The sequence below is a fragment of the Trachurus trachurus genome, assembly GCF_905171665.1.
Source record: "Trachurus trachurus genome assembly, chromosome: 13".
Lineage (NCBI taxonomy): Eukaryota > Metazoa > Chordata > Actinopteri > Carangiformes > Carangidae > Trachurus > Trachurus trachurus.
The window spans coordinates 23521237-23543008 of NC_139892.1; the positions used below are offsets into that span (position 1 = coordinate 23521237).

Genomic DNA, 21772 nt, shown 5'->3' on the forward strand with positions numbered 1-21772 from the left:
TATTTTACAGTTGTGAATCTGACAGAACACGGCGGACACAAATAATTGTGTCTTGATTTTATGATTACAATGGCATTGAAATCTTATCATTATTATTATTATTATTATTATTTAGTCTTAAAACTAGTTTATTTTATAATTATTTTACAGGCAGAATAAACACCTTACAGACAGGAAATGTCAGAACCATCAGTTCTCTTCCAATATTAGAAAACTTGAGTTAAAATGCTCTCTCTCTCTCTCTCTCTCTCTCTCATCTACAGTATCTACATGCCCCCCAACTCTCATCCCATTTTGTTCTCTTTATCCAACACTCACACTTTGTGACACCTCCGCACACACGCACACGTGTGTGCAGTTGTGCACACGCACACACACACCTCTCCACCCCTGACTCTCTGGCTGGCTGGTGGCCCGAGGCTCCTTTTCATAACGCTCCAGATAACACCCACACACAGGGTTCAAGTGGGGCAGAACCATTAGATGGGTTAAGTTGAAGTGCAGCCGTTGCAGAGCAAAATCATTTAATGTCATTGTGATCTAGCTGCAGTAGGTAGAGACGACCACAGAGGGGTAGAGGGGCTTCAGTGTTAAATGGTGGAGAGAGGATCAGAGAGTGAAACGGTTTAAGAGTGGGAAGTATGGAAACAGTGAGACAAACTAAAGAAAGATGTCACAGTGTTTTTCCTCATCCCTGCATGATGATGGTCATGACAATGTTGGCAGAAAATATACATGTCGCTGTAACCTAAATGGCTGCTGGGTTAAGATGATGGGAAGGATTTGATCAAATCAACCAAAGCTAAAGATGGATATATTCCTGAATATCTACAGTAAGCCTCGAAATGAGGAGACGTATCTTTCTGTGTCTGTGTATAATCATGTATACACAGTACAGTGTGTGTGTTGGTACACTGCATGTTTTGTTTTACACAACATGTGTTGAACCAGAGAGAGAGAGAGAGAGAGAGAGTGTGTGTGAGTGTGTGTCATCAACCACTCTGGCATGGCATCACATTGACAAGGCCTCTGGGGCAAGTGGAGGTTACACTGGCACAATGCCAGTCCTCACTTCATCCTGCTGCTCACTACTGCTAAGCCCACCCCGACCTCACCCTCCAACCCCCCACCCATCTCTTCCTCCTTTTCTACTTTCTCTTTTCCTCATCCCATCATCACTCCCTGGTTATAGCTGCCACTTTCTCTTTCCCCTCTATCCCTGCATCCCTCAGCACCACCTGTTAAATCAGAAAATGGAGCTGCAGCAGAGAACAATGGCTCATTGTAATGGCTGAATGTAAAAGTGTTGGGTGTGTCTCTGCTCACAGAGAGTCAAACCCCCCGAAAAAAGAGTGAATCCAAACGGTATCATCAACACTAGTTCGGTGATATTTCTTGTGCAGTTAATTCACTTAATATGATTTGTACAAAACTTCATACGTGTTTTTCTTTGTTGCCTTTCCATGAAGTCTTATATTTAACCCCCCCCCCCCCATCCACATCCACACACACCCACACCCACAATCTGTAGAGGGACATTTTATCGGAGGTCACGCAGCAGACAGTCCCTTCTGGCTTTCCCTTCGAGAGGCGACAAAACACAGAGTGAATAAGAGACAGAGGGATGGAAAATGGGCCAGCTAGGATGAAAGTGAGAAAGTGACCAAAGGAAGAGAGGATGGGAGGGAGAGAGAAAGAAAGGGAGAGGGAGAGGGAGGAGATAGTGCTCACCATGCTCTGGGAATGACAAGCAGACAACCATCTGTCACAACAACAGACAGTGTGTAGCTGGTACATAAACACACAGAGAGATGAACCCACTCATGCACAGTTTAAGCCCTTTATCCCCTCTTGAAGAGACAAACTGTATGTGAGACAAACACCCTGTGTCAGACACTCTCTCTGTGCAGTGAAGATGAAGAACAAGTGTGGAGCTCGTCTTTATAAACCAACCAACCAAACCTCTACTGCCAGTGTTTACTATGAATATGAATACATCTCTCACATCTTTCACATTGTCCAGCTCTGCTGTTGTTTTTACACTGACATTTAACAGCCAACACAACCAGCCAGTTAATTAATAGCCTGTGTTTTCATAAAATACAATCTGCTGATGCTTTTTTTACTGAGCAATTACAATTTCTCTAAGCTAAAACTAATTCAGATTTCTATTCACACAGTCCACAAGTAAAGTGAAACATGATCTTCTGGTGTATAGAGACTTTCAGCACAAACTATAACGACGATAATGCTCCAACTTCTGATCATGCTAATAAACATACATGTATGCTCCACAGCCTGTGGCTCAGGCCCAAATGTCCAGTGATGAAGGAAGATATTTATCTTGTTATGTTATAGGGGGGTTGTCATATTACTGTATATACAGTGACAAGATTAACAAAGACACAGACAGACACTGATTCTCCTCTCACCTGTTTTCCTTTCCATTTTGCAGCAGTGGATGTCTGTCAGTGCTGGACCGGTCTGTGCATACATACGTGTTCCTTCGAGTCATGGCACTAGCAGGGATGTTGTTCTGGGGGAAAGAACCAGAAATCTTACTGCTGATGATGAATCAATTATGTAAATGGTACATTTTTTTTATCTTGATATCTTCAAATTCAGGAAAGATGTTCAGGATGCCTTCATGTGCCTTACAATTTGTTTGTAAAGCAGACACTTATCTGCCTTGGCTGTTTGACCTCAGATGGTCGGCAGCAGAGCGTATAAGAGTTAATCTCAGGTTAATCAGGCTTCTGTCTTTAACTCTTCACAGTCTCAACTCCCACTCCCTCTCCTTCTAAACTTAATTTAACTGAACAACCATAATCTCCATACACCCCCTCCCCCTCGCTGGATGAATCTACAGTTTGTTATTCAGCTGTAGCTCTGTGAGTGTTGTACTGTTGAGCTTTACTCTAATCTGTGGAGGATGTGAATGTTTGCAGTCTCTATAACATCTGTGTCAGTGTGGCCTCCATGTGCTGTAATCTGAGGAAATGGGATTAGGAGGACTGTGAGGATTCTGCCATCTGCACATGTTGTATTGATAAAGGACTCAATGCAACAGATTGGTTACACTGGTTACACTGGATGATTCATCGCGCCCACAGAACACTCACTGTGGTGGAGTTGACCTCCTTGCGTCGGTCAGGTATCTCGGCCTTATTTGGGTTGTGAGCGGAGCTGACCATCGGACTGGAGGGGGTCGGGATGCTACGGGAGCCGACCGTATTGGTGCTCGGCTTGCGGATGGACAGCCTTTCCTCTTTAAGCCCCGCCCCTTCGCCTACACCACTGGGACTCCTTTTGGGGTGCGTTGACCCTGGAACCGCTGGACCACCTGAGACACGGGAGAGGAGCCGTCAAAACAATCTCATCAAGCTAAACCCGAGGATGTGGCTAATCTCTGTAATCTGCCTTACAGAAGTCAGAGTGTCGTCTCTGGCGGTGGTATGTCGAGGCACTGCGCTGCGCCTTGTGGCCAGAGGAGGAAGAAGGAGCACCGGAGGAGGAGGAGGAGGAGGTGGAGTGTTTGCTGGTTCCGTTGGTGACGGCGCTGGGACGGACTCGAGCTAGACTCAGGCTGCTGCCGGACCGAGACTCATTGCCTTCATTCTGAGATACGGTCGCACAAACACAAGACAGAAATTTAAAAAAAATGACAGGATGAATCGAGAAAAGCAAAAGTTCTGTTGTTTACTAAACCATTTAGTCCTGAACAGAACCAGGTTTCCAGATCCTGGGTTAATTAAAGTCATGAGAGTTCAACACACTGCAACTTAAAAAACACATGCGAACAGACAAAAAACATCAAATCTTCATCTTCAGTATTAATGAATCACATTTCATCAGTTTCATCACTTTTTTGTGTCCCCTGGAAACACTTCCATTATTTAATTGATAAGGATGTTTGCTTAAGTTGCAATAGATTGTGAGCAAAACCATAACAATTCACATAAAGTGGCATTTGCAGTTTGAGTGAAACAGATTCAGTCATGACAGTGACATAATACAGCTGTAAAGAAGTCAGAAATAGAATCTGCAGAATCACCATCAATCTCACAAACCTATGAATATGTATTTCTTCCGTTAAAGAAAGTCTTTAGTGCTGTATATGGGCTTAAGAGATATAATCTAAACTGTTAAAACTAAAACCGCACCCATATAATTGAGCTACTTCCCTCAATGACAAAAGGAGAGAACAAACAAACCAACATTTACCTCACTCTTACGTCCCAGCAGGAGGTATGTGGCGGTGACCTCGTTGTATTTCAGACTGACCAGAGAGTCCCTGATCTCGTCTCTGGCGAAGCCCATTCCAACCATCACATCTGCAACGAGACCAATCAAATTAGAGGCAGTCGTTCCACAATTTCCACAGAGTCACGAGTGACGCAGGAAACACACACAGGTCGACCTTCTGTGGAGTTATGAAAGGTTTGACCTTGATGTGAACCTTTAGCTATTGATCCGTGTGCAGGGCCTGAATGTCACACCTGCCAAGAAAGAGCTCGGTGGCAGCACCACCTGCCTGGAGCAACACGTAGGTTCAATTCAGCCCCTCTAGTTGTTAAATGATGACATCCTGAAGGACATTATTCATGTAAACAAAACTTTGAGTGATACAAAACGCCAGAACTCTGACTCTGGTATAAACTTTCCCTGAGGGGCTGAACAAAACCAGATGTTCCCAGTTATCCCTCACTGAATATAACTGTTATTATAAGCTGCAACACAACCCAGCAGTGGTCAATATTTTTTTTTTATTATGATCATAAATAACTTACTCATAAGAGGTGTGTTTCTTACCAATGCGACCGGTGTCATTGTAGTCCTCCACTGGCTCTGTGTGGGGCTTCAGCTCATCACTATCGTAGCCGACATTGATCCACTTATCTTTCATTATTTGCTGGTGAAGAAATAGAAGGAGAGACACCATGACAAAAACAGTACATGCAGCAATTCTTATTTAAACAGTAATAAAGTATCTCCAAGTGTAACCTTCATTCTTTGGCAGTGGTACCATCAACATTTTACTTCCTGTCCATGTAAAGTGGTTCTCCTTTTAATGTATTTACTAACTATTGTAAAAATCTCAACAACAAATCAATGTGTGGGCCTTTGTTCAACTGTTGCCTTTGCATGAGACATGAAGGGCAATTAGACATTTTCTCTTTATCTACTGTATTCAGCAGAGTGTATTGTACGGCTAAATATTTAATGGTGTGTAAAGGTGTTGTCATGTTGTTGCTGTTGTTATGTTTCCTGCTCACCTCCAGCGAGCAGCGCTTGGCAGGGTTGAGAACCAGGAAGCGGCGCAGGATTCCCTCACAGTCTGTGGACATGTAGAAGGGGACGCGGTACTTCCCCCTTAAAACACGCTCCCGCAGCTCCTGAACACAACACACAGTCATACGCCATGAGCTTCAGCTTGAGCCACACTGTCGTTACATTATAATTACTAAATTCTATAAAATACTGCAAGACACGATTGAGTGATAAGATGCAGATTTTATGCACATTTAAATCTTGACTTTACAATGACATTTACATAAAAACCCAACCTGAGCAATTATGTTGTTATCGTTATACTGATTTTGAACATACTGCACAACCATGAGACTAAAAGACAAATTACAATCACTTTTGTGACACATACAGGAGTTTAAACAGCAGCAACTGGCATTTTATTTTTTTTGGTATACTTATAATCAAATAGATATAATGATTTATTTTTCACATTCGGCCTGACGTGACACTGAAGCGGTCCTGCCTGCCCGTCACCCACCTTCAGGTTCTGTCCATCAAAGGGCAACGACCCGCTGACCAGAGTGTACAGGATGACACCCAGGCTCCAGATGTCCACCTCTGGCCCGTCGTACTTCTTCCCCTGGAAAAGCTCCGGGGCAGCGTAGGGCGGAGAACCGCAGAACGTGTCCAGTTTACTGCCCGCAGTGAACTCATTACTGAAGCCAAAGTCGGCTATTTTGATGTTCGAGTCTGCGTCTAGTAGCAAGTTCTCCGCCTGCAGAAAAACAACAGAGACAGTGAAACCCATCAAAATACAGGAAAACTATAACCACAGGTTGTAAGTGAAAAGATGCTGAAAACGACTGTTATTTTCATATTTGCTACTTAAAGCTGCAGCCTGTAATTTCTCTCACTGCTTTCATACAGGAAGTACAAGACATGTGTTTTCTACTGCAATGGCTGATTTTAATAAAAAGTAGCTCTCGGTTTTAACTTCATTTCAGTCACCACTTGGTACTACAAACAGATATCAGCTTTAAAGTAAATGTCTGTTACAATCCTATTTATTCATGTGTGTAGAAGTCATATGGGCAGCCAGACATAAGCATCACAGATATCCGTTTATCTAACGAGGGTATCTGGAAGCTTTTCATCCTCTCTCTCATTACACTGTGTAATCACCTTCAAGTCTCGGTGAACAATGTTCTTCTGATGACAGTAGTGCACCGCTGACACAATCTGAGGAGAAAGAAAGAGGAACAGATGTCAGACAAGGGAAGATAAGTACATTTAAGGTTTGTGCTTACATCATGTGAACGGCAGCTGAACAGGGAGCTCCATTCACAGATGCCTCCTCCTGTACCAGCATTACAAATAAAAGGCAGACGAGTGGATTTCTTGCTGGGCGATCGCACCAACCGTTTGTTTTATTTGGTCTGAACCACAGTGGAAAAGTTTACTGAATTTCTGTGCTGGTCTGTTTTAGGTGCATACGGCCCAGTTACAAGCAAAGCTGTGACTAAACAACGGGCCACATGAACTCTTACACAGCTCAGACTTCAGCTCCTATAACTTTTATTGAGTGTGATGATTCATCTATCCATTTCAACTCTTCTTATTCAGCCCACAGTTTGATTAGTGCTGCTCAACATCCAAGTTAACTTTATTCATACTTTGTTTTCAACCCTAATATGACTGCAGATTTTCTTGATACCCAAATTACCTGATGCTCAAAGTAGAGGCTGTTGATCTGTCTGGCTCAAAGGGACAAACAAACAGACATGAGGGCTTTACTGACCTGTCTGAACTTGGCTCTGGCTTCTTTCTCCTTCATTCTGCCGTGAGCCACGAGGTAGTCGAACACTTCGCCTGGGGGGAAAAGGGTTGTTGAAGACTTGCTGTTCAGACAGGCATGGAATTTGTTTACAAGTCTGATGTTCCATATAACAATTTATCTTCCACCTGTTATGAAAAATCTGTATAAAATAAAGTTTCATACACATCTCTTTTCATGCATTACAAGAGCAAATGTAGAAACGATGTAAAGCATGGAAACAGTATGTGAAGTACGTGTATATTGTCATGTGATTTAAAGGTAGAGTCCTCTAATGTCTGTTTTTCATGGTTTAACATTAATTTTCAGAGACAGCTTGTGTCACATGTATCGTATGTCACACTTAAATCATACTTCAGAAGATCTGGAAAAGGAAACTATTTCCATCTTGCAAATGTTTTGTGTGCAAACTTTCAATAAATATATTAAACGTTTGTGTGTATGTGCATTCCAGACAACATTTGACTCTGGAGATCCAAGGAGGTAAAAGAGAGCAGCATGTCGGTTGGCGAGCTGTTACCTCCTTATTAGGCACTGAGCTTAAGTTCACACATCATACAGAGAGAGCAGCAGAGAGAGATCATGAGATCAGGACGAGTGCATGGGAAACAGCTGAACAATGTCAACCAGCGAGATGAACAGAAGAGCAGAAAGAAAGACAGGAGAGAAAATACTGGAGCAATTAAGAAAAGTGACTATAGATCTCACTAATGAAAATGAACATGAGGGAACTGAACCCAGTTCATCTCTACAGTATCTGTAGTCGGTCAAAATAAAGAATCGAGTTGGCACCATGATGAAGAGGGTGGTGCGGACGTCACTCACCTCCACTAGCGTACTCCATAACCAGGTAAAGAGTCTTGTCCGTCTCAATCACCTCAAACAAGTGGACTGTAACACAGAGGGAGAGATCTTAGCATGGAAACACACACACAGTATACATACATACATAGCCACCACATCAAACACACCCACGATTACTCTCTTGTGTAACTCACCTATGTTGGGATGGTTGAGAGTTTTCATGATGCGTACCTCTCGAAACAGCTGAAAAAAAAAGAATTAAATTAAGTCAGATCCCATCATTCTTGTCTTAATTGTGACATTACCTATGGATCTATGCAGGTAAGTTGCTTGAAATACTCGTACATACTGTATCTTTAAATTTCAAAGGATAATAATGATTAAAGAATAAAACAGTGCTACACCACATTTAAAGGAAATATGTATGACTTGGAAATATGTCAGAAACATAAACATAAACGGCAGCATTATCTTCGCTTCATGTGGTTACAGATTTTCCTGTGAGCTTTTGGGAATATGAGATCTAATAAAATGCATTTATGTGAATTAAAAATACATCCGAGTCTGTTTTTAAGCTCTTTCCTTTTGTGCTGAGCTCGAGTTCCTCCCAGCTTCATCTCCACTCATTCATCAGATGCATCACTCAGTGGATTCACACAGCTGGTATATAGAGCTCCGTCCTTTTCATCCATTTCATCCTTCCACCCCCCAAACACACACTCATCTCTGCAGCCACCTCTGGACCACCCAGGGGAGTGTCTCGCTGCTGCTCGGCTGACAGCAGGGCCTCCTCCCCTGGGTGTGCTTCCCCTTCCACCCGCCTCCACAGCCCCCCACCCCATCCATCACCCAGCTCCAGACTGCTGCCTCATCCTGCTACTCCGACCAACGGTGTCTCTCCCTGTTTGTCTAATTAAAGTAATGTATTTGTCTGTGAACTCCATTTTAAAAGCCTACAGATGGAGAGTGGAGGGGCCAGATGTGTTGCTGTGAAATATGCTGACGGTCGCTCTCAAGGTGTTTCTTAACACCAGATACAAATTAAAGCAAGCTGAGGTGAATTTTGAGAGGGAATTGAAATCTCACATCAGTTTTACCTGAATCTTCTAAACCTTTAATGCACGTGTTTTTGAAAAGTCTGCGACAAGCCTCTGAAACACAAGCAATCAGCCCGTCCATCCATCATTAGTTGTTTTGGTTTGGTTATTAGTGACAAAGTGTGACATTCTGAACCCAGAGGGGAAATGCCACTTCACTAGGAAGGGTGTGTATGTGTACTGCATTATATAAGAAGCTAAATATACGTGTGTGACAAAGGCCATGTGTGTGTGTCAGCAGGAAACTTAAACAGAAATAGAGTGTGAGGCGCATTAACAATGTGCAGGAGATGAGGGGCACAGACAGAGGACAATGAGAAAGTCAGAAATCAAGGAAGAGGGAGGGGTGGGGGCAGTGAAAATAAATGTGTGTTAGCATTTTGTTTTGTTTTAGCTGCGTTGATGTCATTTACTGGCTCTGGAAAACACAGCAGCAGAGCCGACTTCTTTCATTTATTAATAAATTACGCACAAATGAAAAAAGTGGAAACAGAGAAGAGACGCAGAATAGAGAGGAATAGAAAAGGAGGAATGCACCGATGCCTTCATTCTTGCTGCCGACACTCGGCTGCCCTGGGCAACACACTCCTCCCTTATCGCGCTCTCTATTTGTGCCTGTGTTCCTCTGCAGCTCGACGAGGAGCTGACTGATCGCCGCATCACCGCCGTACAGTCTGAAGGCTCATCAGTGGGACCATCATCCATACACGGAAACTAAGTCAGTGATTATTACATAAACTGACAATAATAAATAAAAGGAACAGATATTGAACATATTTTGAAATGTACGTATGTATTTGCTGTCTTGTTTTGCAGACGTAGATGAGGCGATCACGCTCACGTAAAGCTGCAGCTTGGCACAAACAGACAGAGGGTAAACAGTTAACCCGGCTTGTACGCCTTTGTGTTAAGCCAAGCAAACCGCCTCCTCACAGCAGCTTCGTGTTAATTGCGCAGACACCAGACTGGTATCAGTCTTCTCATCTTACTCTCTGGTGGACAGCGAGTGTTATTTCCCACAAAGTCAATACTCTATATCAACACTAAATATGCTAAGAACTAAAAGATGCATGCAAAGAGGAAGGAGGAAGGAATGTCTAGTGCATGATCCCACTCCCCCTATAATTAACATATTGTTTTTATCTTTATTTATTTTATTCATCCAGGCAGCTACATCCGTCCTGCTTCACATTCATATCGATTCAGATTCATCACGTTTCCGACCTGACAGCTGCCGAGCGCCCCGCGTGTTCAAGGAATCTGCTTTCTCAGAGTGAACTAAGAACACTTCCACAATGACATAACGCCTGCATCGCCCGAGGCCCTGTGTGTGTTTTCACAGATATGATCAGAGACGGATTCCTCATATGCAATTGACCCCAAGGGAAAAACACCAGTTTTGGTTCGCTTCCGCAAAACAGATGTCCTCCCACACACACAAACCTCGCCATACTGTACGTACGCACAAAGTAAAGTTTTATTCCAAGATGAGAATCTGAGCGCTTTAAAATACACAGAGATACAGATGAAGGTCTATAAAGACTGTTTTTTTTTTATTGTTTCATATCATTGTAAAATTGTGTCTGGGATGTTGGTCAGATAAAACACGCCAATTAAAGACCTCACCATGGACTTCACTTGATTAACTGACAGGTTAATCGCTAATGAAAATAATTATTACTAATGATCTAATTAACTCCTCTGAGGAAAAGAGAGAGAAGCACCGCTGCTGTGATTTGACATCCAGTCTGTAATTTAAAATAGATTTTTAAAAAAACCCCGGTGTGGATTAATATGAAGATCAATGCTGTGTGGGAGAAGCCTCCACACATACAGTATGAAGCACCCTGGTTGTTAATGTGTTATAATCATTAGTTTCTTTTCTTCATCTCCATTACTTTTCCTGCCCGTGTGTTAAGAACAGGAAGCCACATCATCATAAACAGACTCACGGAGGCCCACTGGGAGTGTGTGTAATTGAATTAAGTGCATGGTGCATCAGCTGTTCATCTAAGCTTTAAGAAGAATTATCTGCTAAGCCTCTCCTCCCTCACCTCTCTCTCTCCTACACACCCGTTACCCTCTCTCTCTATCTCTCCCTCAGACTCGTTCAGCCTTCCCTCTCTCTCCCACACATTTTCACTCCTTTTTCCTGCTGACTTGGTCCACTCTGTGACCGCTGCTCACTGGGACAGTATTTAAGGATAAAAGTAACAACTGCGGATTGTTTCCTAAACAGAGTGAGGCTAAAAGGAGACGCCGAAGAACCAGAAAGTTCAGAAGCTGGACAGGAAACTGTTGAGTCACTGGGATCATGCTTATCTATCCAATGTTAATGTTTCTCATTGAAATGGAAGACGCATTTTGAAGATGACAAATCAATAGTGTTGTGGTCATGACCATCTAACCCGAGACCGGGTCAAGACCAAGACTTTGAGGGGTCCAGACCGAATGAAGACCAAGACCAAAGGGGGGCCGAGATCAAGTCCAAGACTGCGACCAAACCGATGCAAGACCATTTTCTGTATTCAGTATGAGTGCTAATCATGTAGCTTGATATTTACATTATTCCTCAGCTAAAAAGAAAATATCATTTATACATGCTAATCAAAACAAAGTTTGGATTGAACAGAACAACACAGCAGCACACAACCTGCTAAAGTCTTTTCCACGTTCGACACTGGTGAAACCAAGTTTTTCAGATGGTTACACAAGCATATACTTTAGAAATACCATTTTAATCATCTGAAGGTTATTGAATTACATTACATAAACCAAGGTTAGAGAGTGACATTTGCATTAGACGTCACTGCAGCTGTCTTTACTGGTCTAGAGAAAGAAATCAAGACCGAGTAAAAATGTAGTCGATTCCAAAACAAGACCTTGAATGTGGTCTCACGACCGGGCTTGAGCACCACAACACTACAAATAAATCGCAGTATCACACATTGTCTTCCATCGTGTTTGAATGGAGCTTTTCTCCAGAACAAGAAAAGAAGAAATCACTTCTTTTTTTCCCCTCCACACATGGTGATAAACCCGCGTCACTATTGCCATGCCAACCCAGGTATTAATCCCTGGGCCTGAATCTCCTGCACCCCAGGGCGCTGTGGAAAGTCATGGACCGCCAAGCACATGGCAAGAGCTGCACACACAGAGACACACACACACACACACACATAAAACCTATTGACACACTGCGGCTGTGACGTGTGCTCCTCCCATCTCAAAATTAGTTTTGGTGTTTTACAGGATTGTGGGCAGCCTTAATTCAATTGTGTCTGAAACTCTCAGGTTTAGAAAATGCTTCTCCTCCTCCTGTCAGGCAGCATTTATTAACTCCTGAGCGTTAACATCCTGTCTGTCTTTTTTCTCTGTGTGCCAGGAATCATTTATCTGCTGTTCAGTCACAGCTCTTTCTCAGGATTTACACAAAGCGACTTAACCGACTGTCAGCGTTTTTCTTTCCACTTTTCTCTGAGTGGTACCGCATGGCCCTGATTCATGTGTCTGGCCTGCCAGTCTGTTTGACCTTTGACCTGTTTATGCAGGCCTCGAATCTGTGTTTCTCTTCTCCTTCACACACACAAGTTCACTGACAGACAGAGCTTGAAGAAAACAAAGATGTCGAAAAAGGAGAAATGAGGAAATGATAATGCTCGTCTAGCTCCCATGTTTAGATACTCCATCACATCTCTACTGCACAACACACAGCGAACACACTACACACACAGCACTGTATGCAAACACAAACACACTTCCACTTCTCAGCCGCAGCCAATCACGAGAGCAGAGAAATTCTAAGAAAAAGGGGAAGAGAGAGAAAGACAAAGAAAGACAGAATGAGAGGGACAAACGAACACACAGGCCTCTTTCTCTGATCCCACGTCAGACGACCTCCTGTCAATGACCCTCTGTTTGCGTGTGCGTCTATTAGCTATGAATGAGAATAGTCCAGCTCTCAGTGTTTATTACAGTTACATCCATCAGACACAACATCAAAGCCACCAACCGGTTCACCATGTGTGTGAGCGTGTATACACATATACTGTATGTAGATATAACATTATACAGCTGTGGGTGAGCGATGTGTGGAATCTACAAGATGTCACCACACTGTGTGTATGTGTGTGTCTGAGTGTGAGAGAGAGAGATACACAACCAGCTGGTGTTGCAGTGTTCAGTGTTTCCCCCAGAAAATGTGTTAGTTAAGGTGGTGTCTGTCCTGTTGGCGGGGGGGGGTGCGCGAGCGGATCGATTGATTGGCGAGGGGGGGTCGGTGCGGCGTATTAAGTTTCGCTGTCACCATGCGCGCTGCTGTTATGCATGTGCGCTTCTCTGTGGTGTGTAGAGCAGGGGTCTTCAACGTTTTCCAGGCCAAGGACCCCCAAACTGATGGAGAGATGGAGCGGGGACCCCCTACTTATATACAGTATATTGTATAAAATTGTGTTTTATATTTAACTGGTCCTGTAGTGCCATACAGGGCCGTTGTATAGGGGAGAAAGGTGATGATCATTATAGGGGCCCAGCGCCCAGTAGGGCCCACAAAAACCCCAGTAGTCTAATCTTTGTATGACTGAATTATTCTGCATAAGACCCTGACTGATACTCATAGTAATGCTGCATTAGCATCAAAACAAAGTAGGCTAAATAAGAAATGATAATAGATACGTAAAAGTGGAAAAGTCAGGGGGCAGGGGCCCACTTTAGTATACTTTCAGGGGGCCCAGGATTCCTAGCAACGGCCCTGGTGCCATATGCCAAAAGTACCATGTTATGAACTATAAATCACGCTTTTTTTAGGAGTTTGGCTGGTCATGGGACTTTTCGAAGGGACTTACATAAAAAACATATGCCATTCCATCTATGATCACAACAGGTCACAACTACGCTGGTGGTAACTGAACGCTGCTACTACACCAATGAAAGAATTACTAAACCATAAAAAGACAGAGAAAACAAAGCAGTGTTTCCCCTACTTTGTTTTTTTCTCTGGCTTTTTATGCATTTATTTTGAAAGGGCAGCTGGAGAGAGACGGGGACGCGGAGAGAAAGTGAGAGGGGGGATTGACACGCAGCGATGGGACTGTCAGAGGGTCGCTGCAGCGGCCGTGCTCTACCAAGACATATGACGCTCGCGACTCACCCCAATCGTCAGCGCCGCGGTCACCGGGGCTGATTCTGAGAACTTTTACACCGGGCGCGCCGTGTCATGTCTCGGTTCCACGGAGCGTTTCAGTGACGGCCTGACGCTGCTGCATTGTTGCTGCGCTATGAGCAGACGTGGCGGCGCGCGTTAATGTCACCGTCGTGTGTGTGTGCTGTGAATATCGCTACATTTTTATTTTTTTAAGACGTTAGTTTAGGCGGCAGCTCTTTGTTGTTAAGGCGGCCGCCTTAACAGGAAAGCGCTGCGGGAAACCCTGGTGTTGCTACCAATCAAATACAATGCGGAACCAATTCATGCACCAAAATGCAAAATAATACAATACTATGACTAAGATTACCATCAGGTCAAAACATCAGCATGACCAACGTCTAAGTTCAATAAGTTCATTAACTTCACCATGCAACACATAAGTCAAACAGGTTTCAATTTCCACTATGAAATTATTGACCAATATTGATCAGAATCTGAATCAGAAATGTTTGTATTGATAACATTTCACAAAGTATTCTCTGTATGAGCCTTGTAACGCCCGCCAATGTAATAATGCCCACAAACGTAATAAACCACAAACGTTATAAAGATATGCAGCTTTTAATGTAATAATCCTGCAAACGTAATACATTTTCCACAAACGTAATAGCCGCTGCCTACTACAAACGTAACACGCGATTTCCCACAAATGTAATAACTATTACGTTTGCAGAGATTTATTACGTTTGTGGGGAAGAGAGGGGGCTCTCCGTGATCATGGAGCGGAGAGTCAGCAGCTGGATTTTGCACAGTTAGTAGGCTATTAGTAGGTATAAACAACAACAATCAATCAACAACCAACACAACGACCATTATTCATTGCGTTATTACATGTTATTACAATTGAAAATTGAAGATTTTCACTTCCCCAAACACGTAATAAATCTCTGCAAACGTAACAGTTATTACATTTGTGGGAAATCGCGTGTTACGTTTGTAGTAGGCAGCGGCTATTACGTTTGTGGAAAATGTATTACGTTTGCAGGATTATTACATTAAAAGCTGCATATTTTTATAACGTTTGTGGTTTATTACGTTTGTGGGCATTATTACATTTGAGGGCGTTACAAGCCTTCTGGATGATAAGTGAAGTGAAGAACTCTTCTTCTTCTTCTGCCAGAGTCATTTCTAATGTGTATATCAGCCACTTCAACACATGTTCTTACTCTAAAGGTCTAGACAGCAATGACCCGCACTCAGTCTCTAATGAGCAGCATTACTCAAGGATCCACCTCTGCTCCGTTGCTTGTCGCGGTTGAACTTTTGAACAGACTTTCGACCCTGTCTCTTCTTTTGTTGCCTGTTGCTGGGAGCGCTGACCCTCTTTGTCATCCATATGAAACAGCTACTGAATGAGCTCCTCCTCCCGCTGCATCCATCCCCTTAATGTACAGCAGTAATTAGAGCTCCCGGGCCGGTTGATGAGAGCAGCTGAATCATTAATGAAGAGTAGCTGGAGTTTAATTCTGGTCTCATTTCGCTGGCAGTGCGGCCACAATCATAAGCAGCCTGACTCAGCTCGATTACATTAGAGGAAATAATATGGAGTTTTATAGATGCGGGGTAAACAAGGAGCGGTAGAGGGAGGCAGTGGTGAATAAACACAGGGCATTGAACTTCTCATCTCTTGTTGTTGTTTTTGTGGTGGGAAAACCTTCTGCTCTCTCGCTGTCCGCCCTCTTGTTCCTTTATTGTGTAATTATTCCCATTACACACCGGCACAATAACAACAATGCATTACAGCAGCAACAATATGATTATGCCCAGAGACCCACACAGGGACAATAGCAATGCAGATAATGGCATTACACGTGCATACAAAAGGCAAGAGCAGAGACCGTGTCAGGCTGTGAGGTTATCATTCATGTAGGCCTACACACACACACACACACACACACACACACACACACACACACACACACACACACACACACTGTCTGTTCTCTTTGGTTCTGCTCTGTATCTTGTCTTTCTCAGGGTCCCTGCCTCTGTGCCAAGACCCCATCACACCCCCACCCCTATCCCAGCTCGGCCGGCCCTTTTGTTTGCCTGTCTGGAATTTAGTTCCTGGCTGAGGGGGCCTGCGTGAGGGACAAAACGCACTTCAGAGCATTAGATGGTGGCCCGAACCCTGCCTGGCATGCACACGCACACACACACACACATCCATTTTACTTGTGTGTGAACATACACACAACACTGCATGAGTGCCTACAAAAAATTCTCCTGTTCTCAAAGTAACACCGGGCTTTGATGGGGCCTGCATAGTCTGGCAAAATATCCGACAACACACACCCGAGGGGGGAAGAGAGCACAAAGAAAGCCCACTTGGTTCTGTGTGTGCTGCTGTTACAGCCTTAGAGCATTTCATTACAGCCATTTTAGCAAGGCATTGACAAAATCTTTAGAGGACGGGTTTTCCATGGCTCGAAACACAGTTTAAACCCTTCTAACTCTTCTGCTAAGTTCAGGTGCAAGAACTCTGCTCAAACACCATTCAAGTCAATTATACACTCTTTTCCAAGACAAGCAATACCCAGGGGCAAATCATAGTCAAGAGCAAACTGTTTACAGAAGGTGTAACTGTAATTCAGTTTGGATAATTTCTACAACTTTGGCAGAACAGCATCCCAAACATTTCAGTTAGTGTGTGCAACATTAGAGGACAAAATCCATTTTTTTAGCCACACTTTACCAGATGTGCATGTTACCACAAGTAACTGGTACAATGTAGGTAGATATGTGTTTGATTTTCATTGCCATATAATCTATCTGCTGTTTCATGCTGTATGTCGGCTGTAAATACATTTGCATTGGCAAGGTTTACTCCCCACTGCACTGGAGCAGCCCGGCACTTGGGTGAAGCAGGGAGTTTGTACAGTGGCACTTCACTATATACGAAGAACTCTTTTTTAAAGTCTAACAACCCTGACAGTCCCTGTGCATCCCTGAAATAGTTTTAGCAGCCCAGCCGGGCATCCTGTAGTGCCACAGACAGCGGAGAGTACAGCTGTGATTACAGTAGAGCCACTACGGCAACGGGGGGGGGGGGGGGTGGAAGTGGGACACAGAGATACAGTAAAGAGAATGAAGAGTTGATAAAGAGAGAATAAAATGGAGAGAGAGAGAGAGAGAGAGAGAGAGAGAGAGAGAGAGAAATAGGCCATAAAGCTCCAGCACAGAGACGAGGTTGACAGAGCACAGGCTGAGGCGCAGCAGAGTGTGTAGAGGGGCAGAGAGCTTCTCTACAGACTGTGTGTTTGTATTTCAGCTTTCTGATTCAGCTTTGAATATTCATGCTGTGAAAATTAAAATGCAAATTATGTGCATTTCCATTTTGTACATTGATGCACACACATCGATCTTCCATGAAAGACAGAGGACTGATCAATGTTGAATAAATTCTCTTCAGTGCCACCTCATGAAGCATCTATTTCATATTTTCATCCAGAGAACAAACGTCGCAGAAATCAGCTGAGCTGATGGTAATAAAACTACAAATAAGACAATAAGAACTTTCAGCAGCTTTAAGTAACGTTATTGATGTTAACTTATTCATTAATTCAGAGATCGACAGAAAAATCTTGAGATGGTATCGACTAAACCTGATATATTTTTATTTATTTATATATTTGATATATCACAACCTTTCACTCATTTGAAAAATGTGTCGAGTTAAATAAAAAAATAAAATAAAGTCTGAAAAAAGTTGTCCAATTGTGTTTGAGAAGCTTATTAAATTGTACTTTGTAACAGTTAAAAGAGTAAATTGAAAATGCTTTGATTGAGCCTGAAAAGTAGGAATAGCAATATAATATAATCTTAAAGGTGTTCAGAAATGGCTTGTTTGTCCTGTTTGTCGCGCCTCCTTCTACGAGTTTCAACGAGTTGCCGCACGAGGAAAACGAATTTGATTGGTCGTTATCGAGCGGGCGGGATATTCAAAGCTCGGGGCGAGACAGAGCTCTGTGTGTGTGTGTGTGTGTGTGTGTCTCAGACGTTTGATTGGATGACGGATCCAGTAGCATTGGCTGATAAATCGTGAGCAACGTGACGAATAATTTGTATGCCTGCATTATCCAATGTGAAAAAAAACAACACACTTTCATCCTGGATTTACTTGAAAATAGAATTTTGCATAAAGTTTGGGCTACATCGTCTTATAGATGAGTTATTACACTACTTTTATGACCCATAATGGAATCAAATTCATTTTTCTTTTCTGTACACCTTTAATGGTAAGAAATTTAGATGTAGTATAATGACCAGTCAATTCAGCTCCAGTTTATAGGTTGGGGAAAGTGACTGCAGAAAAATTTGGATGGATAGAGAGAGAGAGGACAGACATGTGACAGACAGAGAGAGACAAAGAGATGGAGAGGGACAGTGTCACCTGGCAGCATGTGTAGTGTCCTACACTTCTGCAATAATGCTGACAAGACAGGACACCACTGGCAGCCACAGCCCTGACACTGCTGCACTATGCAGCACTGGACCACGCCACGCTGCAGAGTGCACACACACACACACACACACACACACACACACACACACACACACACACACACACACACACACACACACACACACACACACACACACACACACACACACACACACACACACACACACACACACACACACACACACACACACACACACACACACACACACACACACACACACACACACACACACACACACACAGTTCTGTACCAGCCTTGTTAAAACCAAGGTCTTAGCTTACAGATTGGGAGAGCAGATTCACAGTGTAATTAAGTCGACACCTCACTGCTGGAACAGAAGGCAAATGATGCTCGGAGAAAAAAAGAAAAAAGAAAAAAAAAACAATGGATCTCACAGTGCGTTTCAGCACCAGCAGGTCTGTGTTCCCACAAAGATACAGACAAGCGTCCATCACCTCAGTTTCACCTCTGTTACGGAGAGCAATAGTTTATCAGGGGGTGATAACGCTGACAGAATATCAACTGTACTGCTGTGAAGTGGACCTGAACTCCACAGTGGCTTTAGTGACACGATAATGGCACTTAATGAAAGATGAGAAGTTGTGTCCTGAGATACTAAAATGATCAACTTCAGCCGACGGCGGTCTGAGAGCTGGTGTGCAGCAGCAGCAGCAGCCTGTAGGCAACCAACACTTCACTGTTTGTCATGTGTGATGTTGCATGGCAGCAGTCAGTATCCATCCATCATCAAAACGGTCCACACTGTTACAACTGAAGTGGCAACAGTTGATTTTTCACAGCCACTACTGGATACCATGTGAACCTGATCAGGATGTTTTCCCTCAGTATCAACCTTTGTTTTGTATACAACATCTACTGCACGTCTGTCCGTCCTGGGTGAGGGATCCCTCCTCTGTTGCTCACCCTGAGGTTTCTCCAAATTTTCCCTGTTAAAAGGGTTTTCTATGGAGTTTTTCCTCAGTTGATGTGAGGGTCTAAGGGCAGAGGATGTTGTTAGGATGCCATGTAAAGCCCTTTGAGACAAACTGTTTGTAAAAAATCTATAAATAAAATTGCCTTGCCTTTATTCACCAGAGCTAAAAGCAATTCAAGGGTTATTGTCTACTGATTAGTCAGATGTTTTTGTAACTTAGACTGCAGCTAACATGAAATAGATCTGACTCTGTTTATGTTTAGGAATGACTCAGACTGGGAAAGTCTGGTGATTAAAACTCTTTCTGTGCCCTCGTGTAGCTCCACTAAGGTTAGGAGTTGCGCAAAGTCATTAGGAGCTGCCATGTTCATACTCTTATCTGATGTTATTTCACGGTTAATTAGAAGGTCAGGACGGAAAGAAAACAGAAGGGAGCTGTTTAAAAGACTGTGTTGGACCATAAGAGATATGTAAACTAAAATATATTTAATTTTGGTGAACTACTCGGGCTGTCACCTCATGTTACATGGACGATATTATAGTAGGATTAGTCTGACAAATGTTAAGTGTCAGAGCAGCAAAGTCACCAGTATCTAGGCCGGGTGAACCCACTCTCACTCCAAGCTAGACACCATCAATATCCCAACGATCTGTTATCAGAGTCACAACCCAGTTTAGACTGGTTAGCTAACTAACTGAGCATTCATCAATAGTGTGTGTGTGTGTGTGTGTGTGCGCGCGCGTGTGAGATGCAAAATCAATCTCAATGATGTGAGTGAGTGTGTTTGCTGCAGTCGAGCTGCTGATAAAGCCAGACAAGGCCAAAGTTTGATCAGCAGAGCCGCCACTGAACAACGACTGACTTGTTCGCACAAAGCAAACCACAAAAACTACCCACAGGTTCAAACTATCTCTGAATGACAAAGAACAAAGACAACACACACATCTGATGCAGAAGTGAGGAAAAAAAAAACGCGTGTGAAAACAACATGGGAGAGCAACAACAGAACAACATGCTCATGTCCGTTATACAATGACTGTCCTAAATCAGCTTCTCCTCACATATATCCTGGTGTTCTCTGTTTTATATCACAGATTTAATATGAAATGTGTGGTTTTATGTCAATCAATTAACTGAAAAAACAACAGTGTTTCCCAGGGAACGATTTGAGACTCACTGTTCTCCTGCAGTGACAGCCCCAACACATAAACAACAGCCACCATCTTTCAACGCTTGCTTTCATTTTCAGAGGCGAATAATCCACCAACAAAACCACATGAGAAAACATTGCAACTTTAAAGGCTTGAAAACAGTGGGCAGGCTAGAGGCGATGTTTCTCACTCAATTCTCTTTCATTAGATTGTTCTCAATCAGCACATGCATCACACATGCTCAGTCAAATAGCCGCGGCAGGCCAAGTTGGCTTAATCTCATTAGGCCATGAATGCAATACACGTAGTTAATACAGGTTCCTGGATGTCACTGCACAAGCATACAGTGACGTACATCATTGTAAGCCCCGAACTGGTTTGTTCCAGTGAACTGAGTGGACAAATGATGGTTACTTTATACCTATAATTATACTGACAAACTAACTCCTTGGACTCTCAGTATGAAACAATGTGGAGCTCCACAGATTTACATCACCCCCTAAACCTGGATAGTAGAACAGAACTGGAGCATCTTTACTTCTACACCACCAACAATGTTGTCTCAACCCTTTACAAATCCCCCCCCCGTCATGCAGCGCTGTCTCAACCTGCAGCCAGTGATTTCCTTCCACAGCATTAAGTTTCATGTAACAACCAAAAGGTCAACATTCAAAGGACTGATGCAAGCAAGGGTCTGAGAGATACAGCAAAACAACAAGTGAGGAAGTTCTGGCTGCTGCTGATGCAACACAGCAGACTGACCTCTCATCTTTGAAATCAAAAGGGTCAAACTGCAGTCTAGTCTAGTGGATAAGGTGACTTAAGGCCGAGAGCGGCAGATGACGAGAGTAAAATAAGAAAACTGTATTGTTGCTTTAGTAATAGTAGAACAAAAGCAGCGGGTCATTCAGTTTCACCAAGGTGTTTGTGCTCTGTTGTGTTGGTCCAGTCTTCGTTTAGCTCAATGTTTAGTTTTATGCAACTAAGACTGTTTCACAAAAACAGAGACTGGTTCATATTAGGACAAAA

General features: G+C 43.2%; 1 protein-coding gene across 2 annotated transcripts in view; it reads right to left on the reverse strand.

The window, feature by feature from the left end:
- mark4b (MAP/microtubule affinity-regulating kinase 4b) overlaps positions 1-21772 on the reverse strand; it is a 57421-nt gene that overhangs the window by 11772 nt on the left and 23877 nt on the right. For both annotated transcript variants that reach the window (XM_083985042.1, XM_083985043.1), the window contains exons 4-14: positions 8086-8134; positions 7913-7978; positions 7052-7122; positions 6436-6492; positions 5792-6028; positions 5277-5396; positions 4813-4912; positions 4225-4334; positions 3426-3618; positions 3123-3343; positions 2433-2536 (exon numbers count right to left, since the gene is read on the reverse strand). In XM_083985042.1, the coding sequence (XP_083841168.1) occupies positions 2433-2536; positions 3123-3343; positions 3426-3618; positions 4225-4334; positions 4813-4912; positions 5277-5396; positions 5792-6028; positions 6436-6492; positions 7052-7122; positions 7913-7978; positions 8086-8134 (1328 nt within the window). The remainder of the gene's footprint in view (positions 1-2432; positions 2537-3122; positions 3344-3425; positions 3619-4224; positions 4335-4812; positions 4913-5276; positions 5397-5791; positions 6029-6435; positions 6493-7051; positions 7123-7912; positions 7979-8085; positions 8135-21772) is intronic.